Genomic DNA, 11,412 nt, shown 5'->3' on the forward strand with positions numbered 1-11,412 from the left:
TCGCCTCCGAGTCCCTAGTCAGAGGCACTCCTGGAAGGCACTGTGTTTGCTTTTCCATTTCTGAGCCCAGCCCTGCTTTCCAGGGAACTCTCCAGCTTCCCGGCCTCCTGGGTGCTCTTCAGACACGGCAGGCTGCATGTCTCAGGACCTTTGCCCTGCACTTCTCCCCTGCCTGGAAAACTCTTCCAGTCCCTTCAAACAGGCCCCGCCCTCCCCAGACCCGTGCTCAGATGTCCCTGCTCAGAGAAGCCTTCCAACCACCCTCTGTAACAGCCCGTTCCGTGCCCCAACCTGACGTCTGTGGCCTCTGGCCTCCTTCCCTGGGTTCCCTTCCTTCGCTGCACGCGTCTCTCCTGGCCCCATCGTAAGTGCCTCCATGTCCCGCCTTCATCGTCTGTCTTCCCTCCAGACACGTCAGCCCCAGGAGGACAAGGACTCTGTCGTCTTGTTCCCTCCCGGGCCCTCAGGCACACGGGCGGAGCCCCGCAAACACTGCAGATGAATAAACCCTCGGGGGTCAGGCATTCACAGACATTCAGCAACGAATTTACTCTTAATTAATCTTTTTAACAGAATCGTCTTAGGAGGTCCCAGGGGAGAAGCAGACCTTGCAGCCTCTCTTCCTAGCCACCCTATTCAGTTCTCTCCAGGACCTCCTCCCTCTTGTCAGAGGAACGGCCACCCCAGAGAAAAGGCCAGGGAGGAAATCCCATCCCCTGGACGCCCCAGGCCTGCTCAGCACGGCGCTGCTTAACCCATTCAGCCCCATTCCCGCCCCCTCGCTGTTTCGGCTGAGTGGGCAGTGGGACCACCCCGACCTTGGGCCTCCACCCCGCGCTTCCAACAGCCGAGAAAAGCCTCACACACCTCAGGTGTGGGGAACGTCCTTATGAGAGGAAAACACATCCTCCAACCGCCCATGAAAGCAGGGGCCTGTTGCTGAGGCAGGAAGACAGGGACGGGGAGGGAGGGAGAGCCGCCGCGAGGACAGCGGACACCCGCTTCTCAGAGTGGCCGCGGTAATTATCTAAGAGACGACGTTACACCAGCGGCAGGGTGCCGCCTCCATGCTTCTAGTCCATGAGGCTCTGGACTCCTGTGTCCCCCATGGCTGCTCAAGCGGAAAACGCTCCCCTGGCCTGTGCAGTAGACCCACTTACTATTGTCTCTTACACCCATCCTTCAGTCCCAGGCCCATGACAACACGGTATGGTGGAATCCTTAGGAGGTCAATGAGTCAGTCAACAAACACCAAATGCCAAATGATCATCCCAATAATGAGGGATTGGAGTCGATGGGCATGAAAGAGACAGTGCAGGGTGTGGGGTCTGAAGGCGATATTACCTGTGGATTTCATTTGGGGATTGTTATAAAGAGTGGATGCCGACAGAAATGCGTGTGGATGCTCTGCGTAAGCCATGTGCCGTAATATTCACGGCAGCACTTCCGTGGTGGCCCAAACCTCAGCCCCGATGCCGTCTGCAGAATGGAACACTAGAGAACGGAAACGAACACACTATGGCTCCTTGTATCTATCTGCACGAACCCCTCAAACAACACTGGGCAAGGAAGCCGCGCACGAAGGACACCGAGATGGTCCCATTCACACGAAGCTGAAACAGTGGGGAAAAATCCCCGCCGAGAGAAGTCGACAGGCCGGGCGGGCTGGAGTGTCCTATTTCCTAACCCGGGCGGTGGTTACAGGCACGAGGTCTCTGTGACCGGCTCCATCAAGCTTGGTGCACTGAGGATTGGTACGCTTGTCGGTGTGTGTACCTGCATTACGGGTCTAAATGTTAAACGGGGCGGGGGGGTTAGGTGTTGAGGTCTCCCCACTGACTTCCGCAGAGGACGGCTGCTGCAGCGGGGGCCAGGCAGGAGCGCAGGGAGGTGGGCAAGGACTCCGACGCCCGGGCAGCCCAGCCGCCCCGCCCCACCCTCTCCAGGCGCCGCGCCGCCTCCGCCTCTGCGTCCCGCGTTGCTTGGCAACCGGTCTCCCGGGCGACGCGAGACGCTGAGCCCAGGGCGGGTGCGCGCGGGGCGCAGCGACACGGAGACGAGCCCCATGGCGCAGAAACCGCTCAGCACGGCCGCGGCCGAGCGCAGGAACCTCGTGGCCCAGGACGAGATCTGGTAACGCCCGGATCCGGTAACCCGCGGGCTGGGCTGTTCCCACCTGAAGTGTGCTCACCTGGCGGCCTCAGCTTCCCCAACGAGTCTTGGAGGTGGCCGACCGCTGGGGGCGAGGAGCGTGCGCTGGAGGTGGTCAGGGAAACTGAGGAAAGGGGTGGATGTTAGGGAGCGGGAGCGACAAGGCGGCTTTTCTTTCTCGCTCTCCTCCTAGGCACGCCGCGAAGGCCTGGAAGATTTTGCATCTGGCTTTACGACCACCTGCAAAGCTCTACTTGTTGAGAGCCAACTCGTGTGTTCGTTCTCATTTTTAAGATTTACCGAACTTTTTAAAAAACTAGACAGAAATCTCAATATTTGTTCCATTTGAATGAGAGACACGTACACTTTACACCCTCTCTTGCTTTTCATGTTTTTTTTAAACAATAAGAAATTTTAATTTAAAGACTAGATTCATTTTCTAAAAGATTTGGGTTCAGCAGACATTTGTAAGGATATCTTATTTGGCATTGTATCTGATTGATAAGTATTATCCCATCTCTTTGAAGTTTTAATCAGTGTGAGAAGTTGCTAATTTAGATGCAAGTTAGCGAATTTTAGTAACAGCAAACCATGACTGCTCAGCTCCGAAGCCTCCGTTCTCTTATTCCTCATCTCCGGGACTGTTGCCACCTCCTTCTAAAACTTGTAATAGTCACTTCCTATTTTTCTTTAAACTGGTGTTTCACTTAATAGATTTATTTTTACAGAAAACGTTATATCACTCTTGAAAATGGAAAGCCAGTATTATTTGGCATAAAATAAACTATTAATGTTTTAAAAAATTTTTATCTTTCTCCAAGCAAACCCAATAGGAAACATCACCATAGCAGGATGTGTTCCCTCTGCCTGGAATGCCCTTGTCTCCCTTCTCCACCAGACAAACTCCTACTCATCCTTTAAGACCCAAATGAGATGGCCCTTCCTACGTGAACAGAGCCAGTGAAGCCGTAGACTGTTCTAGTCAATGTCCAAAGTGGGTGCTGAGCACCTGAAATGTAACTGTTCCAAGTCAGGATGAACTATAAATGTAAAATACCAGATTTCAAAGATTTCATATCAAAAAAAAAAGTGATATTAAAATTAAGTTCACCTGGGGCCAGCCCAGTGGCATAGTGGTTAAGTTTTCAGGCTCTGCTTTGGCAGCCCAGTGTTCTTGGGTTCAGATCCTGGGCACAGACCGACACACCGCTCATCAAGCCATGCTGTGGCATTGTCCCACATACAAAATAGAGGAAGATTGGTACAGACATTAGCTCAGGGACAATCTTCCTCACCAAAAAAAAAAAAAAAAATTAAGTTCACCTGTTAATTTTTACTTTTTTTTTCAGTGTGGCTACCAAAAAATTTAAAATACCAGATGTGGCTCATATTTTTGGCTCATGTTACATCTCCACTGGAAATAGACTCAGTTTCAGATACTCAGTGCCCAGGGCAAAGAGCTTGGCCAGAGCCTCCGAAACTACTGAGACACAGGAGGGTAGGGGGTGCAGATACTGATTTCAAAATAGAAAAAGAAACTTGAAAATCAAAATGAATAAACATTTAATTAGATTTTTGCAAAATGTGATACACCGGCTCTTCAGCTGCAGCTCAGCTCAGCTCAGAGGTGGTCACATATAAATTATATTTAATGTGGAGCAGAAACAGGGCCGGGCTTAGGCCAGGCAAGCGAGGCCCCTGGGGTGCAATAGCTGGGAGGGCTCCGCCTCCAGGTGGTGCAGCTGCTGGCTCTGCACTGGGAACGGGCCCCCTCAAGTTCTGTGCCCCAGGGGCCCCCTCCCTCTGCCCTGGCCTTTGCCCCCGAGAACAAGGGTACTTAATACGCACGTCCGTCATGGTTTAACACAGGGCCATTCCTGCGGCTCACAGGGCCCCCAAAACAAGGAGTCCAGCACCTGCACATCCCCCCGGGCAGAGTACACCCCGGTCCATCGCTCCCGGGCGCCGTGCAGCCAGCATCACTGGTGCTTTAGCTGCACATCTCCCTCGCGGCGTGCGAGGTCCTGGGGCAGGGACCGGCCCCTCCCTGGCACAGACGCGTCACTCAGGCAGGGCGCACTGACCAATGCAAAATTCTCCCCGGTGGGCCTTTGAGGCTCTGCTGCTTTCACCGTTGTCAAATGTCGGCCCCCACTCAGGAGCTTTCTTTTTCAGGAAATACCGCCTGAAAGCTGAAACTGAAGCACGGCAAAACTGGGCCCAGAAGTGGGGATTTTTAACAACCCCCCTGGAGGAGGTAAATATAAATTTTATGAGCCCGGAGGTTATAGAATCAATTATTTCCAAGAGTAAACAGTTATGAAGTGTATAATTTGCAAGAATAAAATTAAAGAGCGTGTGGTGTGTGAAGCCTGTGAACTCTGACGCCTCACAGGTCCTTCCACGCACGCATTTAGGGGGCGCTGACTACGGGCTGGGCACGCTCCGGGTGCTTGATCTGAACCCGCACAATGAGCCCTGTGCCGGGGGCGCTGTCTTACACCCATTTTACACATTAGGAAATTAAGCTCGAAGAAGCGCAAAGTCACACCGCTAGTAAGGAGGCACCATGGGGAGAAGCTGGTCTGTCTAGTTCCAGGGCCACTTGGCCTCAGACTCCCCATCTGTAAAATGGGGTGACAGTCCTCGGCTGCCTCGGTGAGTGACTGTGAGGTTCAGAGGGAATGAGGAGGAGTGAAGCCATGAGGGATCCTTAGGAAAATAGCCTGGTATTTCCTACAGCAGACAGGTAACAGAAAGGGACAAGGGCCAGGCATTATTAACAGGGAGGGTGGAGATGCCAACAAGGAGACCTCTAGCCCCTTCCGGGGGCAGCCGCCATCAGCCCTGCTGATGCTGCCACCCAGAGACCAGCTGCATATGCCGATCGTTCAAGAGAGTCCGGAAGTCCACATGTTTACATGAAATCTCTTGAGTCTAGAATAGTGGTTCAGATTTACGAAACATCATTGAGACGCACCAAACGCTGTGCGGGCTTCGTGGGGTGGTGGGTGCCAGGTTGCAGCTTTTCAGACTATCTCTGGGACACGACACGAGGAAGCCCATTTCTTTGAAGGGGTGCGGACCCGACTAAGACCCACCTCATTCAAAACGTTCATGACTCAAGGCAGCAGAAACCACATCCCACTAGCTTTGAAATTATGCCATGCTTAATGAGTTTTCTTAATACGTGGAGAGTTATACAATTTGAAATTTTATGCATAAAGTGGGTCTTTATTAATATAATATGCATAAAAAGAGTCTATGTTAATATTTTCTATATGTAATTTGGGTCTTTGAAGAGTTCAAAATTGCTTTAAAAATTAAAAGGAGGGCTAGGAAGTCTCCTCTAATATTTTAAAGGTTGGTCCTGGAGCCTTGTTGGCATTGTCAAATTTGAGTCCGTAACCTGTAAAGTTTTCTCAGATTACTACTCGGGAATATAAGTTAGCGGGCTGCCACGAGCAGGCCATTGCACTTGGGGCTGAGCTGGCCCGCGTGCGAGGCCCGCTCGACCCCTTTCTAGCTGTGTGACTGTGACAAGCTCCCCAGTGTTCACGAGCCCCCCTTTTGTCAGCTGTAAAACGCAGTGTTCTGGGGGCACGATGCAGAGGACACTTCCACCCGTCTCAGCCCGTGGTTTCCTGTCTCTGGGGCCTGTGTTTCAGCTGATCAAGGGTGAAGAAGCAGACCCCACCCCACAGCCCAAAATCGAGCTTCCCCAGCGGTTCCGCATCCGGCCAGTGACCCCAGTGGAGAAATACATCAAGGTTCGCAAAGCCGTTTTACATACTTGTTTTCCTAAGTAAGACATAAGCCCCGCCGGACGCTGTGTTCACTGCAGGCCCACAGTGCCGGCCGCCACAGGTAAGAGCGCAGCAGGACCCCGCATGTGGGGAGCCCAGTTTCCACGCCCTCCCCAAGCCCACGCGTGGGAGACAGAGCGGGCTACTCGTCCCCACGCAGGCGAGAGCCACCGCGCCTGGCTCTGCAGAAGCAGAGGGAAGCCAAGAACAGGAGGGCCGGATCCACTCGTTCTCAGCCAACATTGAAGGGAGTGGGCAGCAGAGCAGGGCAGGTAGAGCCAGGCTCGGCAGTCAGACTGCACAGCCGCTCACCTCCTGTGTGGTCTTGAGCAAGTGGCTTGACTTCTCTGTGTCTCCATTTCCCCCCCTTGGAGTTAAGGAAAGCACCTACTTCTGGGAGTGGTGTCAGGGTGCAGCGGGGTGGTGCCCGAGAGGGACCTGGAACATTACTTGGCACTTCTAGAGACTGCTAATGACTGTTATCTATCAGTAGGTGCCAGGTGCTTGGTTGGCAAACAGCGATGAGCTGGAAAACAAGACTCCAGCCCTTACTTCCGGGTGAGGTCGGGGGAGGGACAAACGTGAAACAAGAAAATCAACAAAATCATTCATACTCTGCTGGGTGCCCTGGAGGAAGCAGGCAGGTGGCATGTTGGAGGATAGCAGAGGATAAGGGGGTGCCCACTGAGCTGAGGACTGAAGGATGACAAGGAGCCAGGCCTGGGAAAGGCATTTCAGGCCCAGGGAACAGCATGTGCAAAAGCCCTGTGGCAGAACAGAGGTTGGTATGTTTCAGGAACCCCGAGGGATGTGACATGGCTGGCGCTTAGTGAGCTGGGGCGGGAAGGGAAGGGATGTGGATGGAGAAGTGGGCACGGCCAGATCCTACTGGACCTCGGAGGCCAGAGGAAGGAGCTGGGATTTGAACCCAATCTATAATGGGAAGCAGAGCTGTGGCATGTCAAGTACCTTTCGGAAATGTCACTCTGGTTGCTGAGTGAGTGACAGGGGCAATCCCAGCAGAGAGGATTTGATGGAGTTCCTACCTGAGACAAGTCAGCCGCAGACATGGGTCAGATGCCTTTAGAATTTGCTGCGTTCTGTGCGCCTCTGGGCCTCGTCTCATGGGCCTGTTTTGCTCCCTGGTTCTGCCCTCTGTCCAGCTATGGAGAAACAGCCCTGCATCCTGAAGAAAGCACAAAGGCAGCCAGGGTGGGGTGTCAGGCTGTGTGGATTTTCTTTTCCTAACTTGCCCTCAGGGTCTGATGGCATAGCTGCCATGTGGTGAGAGCTCCGTGGGTACGCATCTGTCAGCCAAATGAATGAATGAATGAATGAATGAATGCACTCTGCTGACTTATGTTGTTTCCCCCCCCAATTATAAAGCAATATGATTCACTGTGAAAATTTTTTTAGAAATACAGCAAAATATTAATAATAAAGTAATTAAAAGATCCATAGATTCTCCTACCCATGGTTCACATTTGGAGGAGTTCCGTCCAGAAGTTTTTCTCTGCTTTTACATAGCACCCAATAATTGTTAGATTTTATTATTCTCTCTTGGTTGCTGAGTGCTTTAGATGGTAATCGCATCTTATTTCCACAATGACCCTAGAAGGTAGATATTATTTTCATCAAACCCATCTTGCAGATGGGGAAACTGAAGCTGACGTAGGCTGAGTGCCTTTCCCACGGTCACACAGCAGGCGTGTCTGACGTCAGAGCCCTGCTCTTAAATCTTATCCTTGACTCTCCTCCATCCCCTCTCTGGGTGCACAGAGCCTTTAAAAATGCGTTTATTGGGGCCAGCCTGGTGGGGCAGCAGTTAAGTGCACACTTTCCGATTCAGCGGCCCAGGGTTCGCAGGTTCGGATCCCGGGTGTGGACATGGCACCGCTTGGCAAGCCATGCTGTGGTAGGCATCCCACATATAAAGTAGAGGAAGATAGGCACGGATGTTAGCTCAGGGCCAGTCTTCCTCAGCAAAAAGAGGAGGATTGGCGGCAGATGTTAGCTCAGGGCTAATCTTCCTCAAAAAAAAAAAAAGCATTTATTTTTAACAGGTATCCCATAACCCAAAGGCATGCTATGCAGAGCCTCCTTCCCTCCCCTGCCTCCCAGGAGCCCTTGTCACCAGTCTCTCGTGGACCCTTCCACAGATGGAATATGCATATGCATGCGTGTATGTGGGTCTCTAGGCTTTTTTGTTATTACACAAACTGTACCATATTTTACGTATTTTTATGCATCTTTTTTCTATTAGCAGTTTATCTTCAAAGTTGTTCCATCCAAAAACATACAGGCCCGCTTTGTTCTTTTAAACTGCCGCCCAGCATTCCGTGGTGCGGACGGGCGGCAGCTGAAGGAGGCCCTGCCGGTGGGCATGCAGACCGGCCACGTCTGTGCTTTGCTGCCGTGAGTCCCCCGCACTAACACCGGGAGGTCCGTGTGCAGGGATCAGGATGTCTTAGGATAAGTGCCTGGGGCCGATTTCAGGTCAAAGGGCATTTGCCTTTTCCTTTCTTATGGATAATTGCAATACTGCCCTTCACAGCGAATGAACCGCCCTGCTCTCCCACAAGGCCCTTGTTAACAGTGGCGTTGTCATCTCTTTGCCAATCGGGTGGGTGAAACGTGGCATCCCAGGGTGGTTTCCGATTGCATTTCTCTTACAAGTTGGAGAGACTTGAAAGCTGGTCTGTGTGTGCCCGGAACCCTCCTGGAGCAGCCTCGTGGGGAACTGCCGCCCTCTGAGCAATTCCGCAGGATTGCCGGCTGCAGGAGACCTGGCCTTCGGGGGGTTCATTGATGACCCTCCCTGCGTGTGGCTTCTCAGGAGATTAATTGTAATATTTCATCGAGAACAGATGTTAAGGGGCTGCATCCACCAGTGGCAGCCGGCCGGCCCTGCCCGTCCCCTCCTGCCACCGCCTCGCTCAAACATCCCTGTAGCTGAGTGAACTCATAACCCGGAGCGCATTAAAGCTCTTTATCTCAGTTCTTCTGGGAGGACAAATATTCCTCACTGTTGTCTGGGTTCAAATCACCCTGGAAGAGCAGAATAGAAGAGTATTTCAAATAGAGGGGAAAACCTGCCTAAATATTTGCCGTCATTTTCCAAAAATTTCAATCTGTCCAAGGAATTGACTAATGAAGTTGTGTTTTTTTGTTTCAGATAGGATCTCATTTTCTTTTTTTTTTTTAAAGATTGGCACCTGAGCTGGCAACTGTTGCCAATCTTCTTTCTTCTCCTTCTTCCTCTTCCCCCCAAAACTCCCCAGTACGTGGTTGTATATTCTAGTTGTGAGTGCCTCTGGTTGTGCTGTGTGGGACGCCACCTCAGCATGGCCTGATGAGCGGTGCCATGTCTGCACCCAGGATCCAAACTGGCGAGACCCTGGGCCTCCAAAGCAGAGTGCGCGAAGCTAACCACTTGGCCACAGGGCCGGCCCCTCTTTTTGGTTTTTAATTAAATTTGTTTTTCATTCCCGTGGTCCCTACAGTTTGGGTGTATGTGTGCACACACAAGTATCATCCAGCCTGCTAATCAAAACCGGAAGATTTGCAGCCGCAGGGCACCGTCTCACAGCATCGTCGTGTATTTTATGAAGGGCAGTGTGAATGGTGGTATTTGATATTTCTGCACCTCAGGGGTTTTTTTCCCCTTTTTGCTCTTTTACCAAATAAAAGGGATTTCACTGGCGGTCGTGAATTCAGTGTGCTGAGGTTGCAAGACAAGGCAGCGTGTGTGGCAGTCATCCCCAGGGAAGACGCAAGTCTCAGAGTGCCACTGACGGCAAGGCGCTTACTTCCAGGGCCCGTTCACAGGGACGCTTTTCCTTCTGTCTTTTCCACACCAGGCCTCGTGGGCCGATCCTGATGCCTCCCTGGACACGCCTCACGTCGCTGTGGCCCCAGGTGACTAAACCCCCTGCATTTCCATTCCAGGTCCTTCCATCGCCCCCAGTCCCAAAGACGACCCAGGGCTTCATCGGCTGGAGATCCGGGGTGCCAGGCCTGAACAAGTGTCTGGAGCACGACTATGAGATCAGAAGCTGCAAAGGGGCATATGCCAAGGAGCTGAGCTGGCCTAAGCAAGGCATACACTGAGTGAGTCCAGACAGAGACTCCAGCCCTGGGCCGTGAGGGGCACTGCCAGGCACCTCGTGCCCATGCCCCGGAAAGGAAGAAGTCCCAGCGTCCCCCTGAGGACATAGCTGCCCTCCACATTTGCTCGTGGGATGTTGCAAAGAAGACAAAATAGCCCCTAGACATTTTCAATTCATCCATGTCTCCCTTCTGGAATATTCTCATAACACACCTTCTTGGTTAATGCAATGAATTAGGCAAAATAGATTCTCTGAATTTTTTTTTTTTTTGGATACCTTGGGAACTTCTAGGTATAGCTTTTTAAAAAAAGAAAAGAAAACAGTCATCTCATTTTTAAAATATTTGTCTAGGACCCCGCCATGTCGCTTTCAGCCCCACCTCTCACCATCCCCCTTGATAATGAGATGTTGGTGTTTCTGTACCCAGGATCTCCCTGGGCCTGCTTTGGAGGAGGAATAAAGCTCTTTGAGGATCCTTTGAGTCTCCTTTCCCAGGATATTTGCCACAGGTCAACAGTTTTAAAGGCAGAAATGAACCCAAGATGTGCCACTGAGTGTGGATTTCCAGGAGAGGCTGGGTCTCCCACGCGCTCTATAGAAACCCTCCTTGCCTGCCTGCCCCAGACCCCTTCGCAGCACAGACGGCAGCCGAGCCGGCCAACCAGGTAATCGTCCTTCCCCGCGGACATTCAACATTAACCCTTTGGCTGACATTTCATTTCTGGTCCCTGCCGCCCTGAGTCTTTGCCCAGGTCCTACAAATGGGGAGTGGGGAGTGGGGTGTCCAGCCGGTCAAAGCGCCAGAAGGAGAAGCCAGTGTGCCCGCAGGTCCCTCCAGCTGGACCCCTAGAGGAGGAGAGCGGAGGGGCTGCAGGAGGCCTGCGGAAGCTGGGTGGGTTACGTTTCCGGGCCGCAGAGAACTGGTGCCATCTTCAGACCTGGAGCGGGCAGAGCGGGAGGGGCCGTGCTCAGTTATCTGCCCTCCACGGAGACGCCTTCCTTCCTCCCTTGGGTTGGCCAATCGTCACTGTTTGGGGAGGGGTTCCTTCCTGGGTTTGCTGACTGAGGCCTGAGGGGGCTTCTGTCTGGTGGGATCCACTTACAAGGCCCACCCGCCCAACCTTTCCGACTCACCTTCCTGTCCAGGTGTGGGTGGGTGTGCTTCACCAATCCAAGAATCTCGCATCTGGAACTTCCCCTGACCCTGAACACTGGCCTCCTCCAGCACACTTCTAAAGGGACTCCACGACTTTGGGGGCAGCAAATCCTGGGGGCACAGAATTCCTAGTGAATCTGGGCCAGCCCCTGCAAGTTCTGGGCTCAAAGTCTCTGAATCCTAGAAGCCC

At 52.4% G+C, this 11,412-nt stretch overlaps 1 protein-coding gene across 1 annotated transcript; it reads left to right on the top strand.

Moving 5' to 3' along the window:
• The first annotated feature begins 2,013 nt into the window (after positions 1 to 2,013).
• Positions 2,014 to 10,533, top strand: C12H20orf85 (chromosome 12 C20orf85 homolog). The gene is made up of 4 exons (XM_046679691.1): positions 2,014 to 2,133; positions 4,327 to 4,408; positions 5,820 to 5,921; positions 9,906 to 10,533. The coding sequence occupies exons 1-4, from the start codon at positions 2,066 to 2,068 to the stop codon at positions 10,065 to 10,067; spliced, it is 414 nt and encodes a 137-aa protein (XP_046535647.1). The 5' UTR covers positions 2,014 to 2,065; the 3' UTR covers positions 10,068 to 10,533.
• The last annotated feature ends 879 nt before the right edge of the window (positions 10,534 to 11,412 follow it).

The sequence above is a fragment of the Equus quagga genome, chromosome 12 (genome assembly GCF_021613505.1).
Source record: "Equus quagga isolate Etosha38 chromosome 12, UCLA_HA_Equagga_1.0, whole genome shotgun sequence".
NCBI classification, from domain to species: domain Eukaryota; kingdom Metazoa; phylum Chordata; class Mammalia; order Perissodactyla; family Equidae; genus Equus; species Equus quagga.

What these genes read in the sequence shown, in the direction of transcription:
- C12H20orf85 (XM_046679691.1), top strand. Translation starts at nt 2,066, where the DNA reads ATGGCGCAGAAACCGCTCAGCACGGCCGCGGCCGAGCGCAGGAACCTC. An exon ending in TAACAACCCCCCTGGAGGAG is followed by an intron (nt 4,409 to 5,819) that starts GTAAATATAAAT and finishes CCTGTGTTTCAG; the next exon opens with CTGATCAAGGGTGAAGAAGC. An exon ending in CAGTGGAGAAATACATCAAG is followed by an intron (nt 5,922 to 9,905) that starts GTTCGCAAAGCC and finishes TTTCCATTCCAG; the next exon opens with GTCCTTCCATCGCCCCCAGT.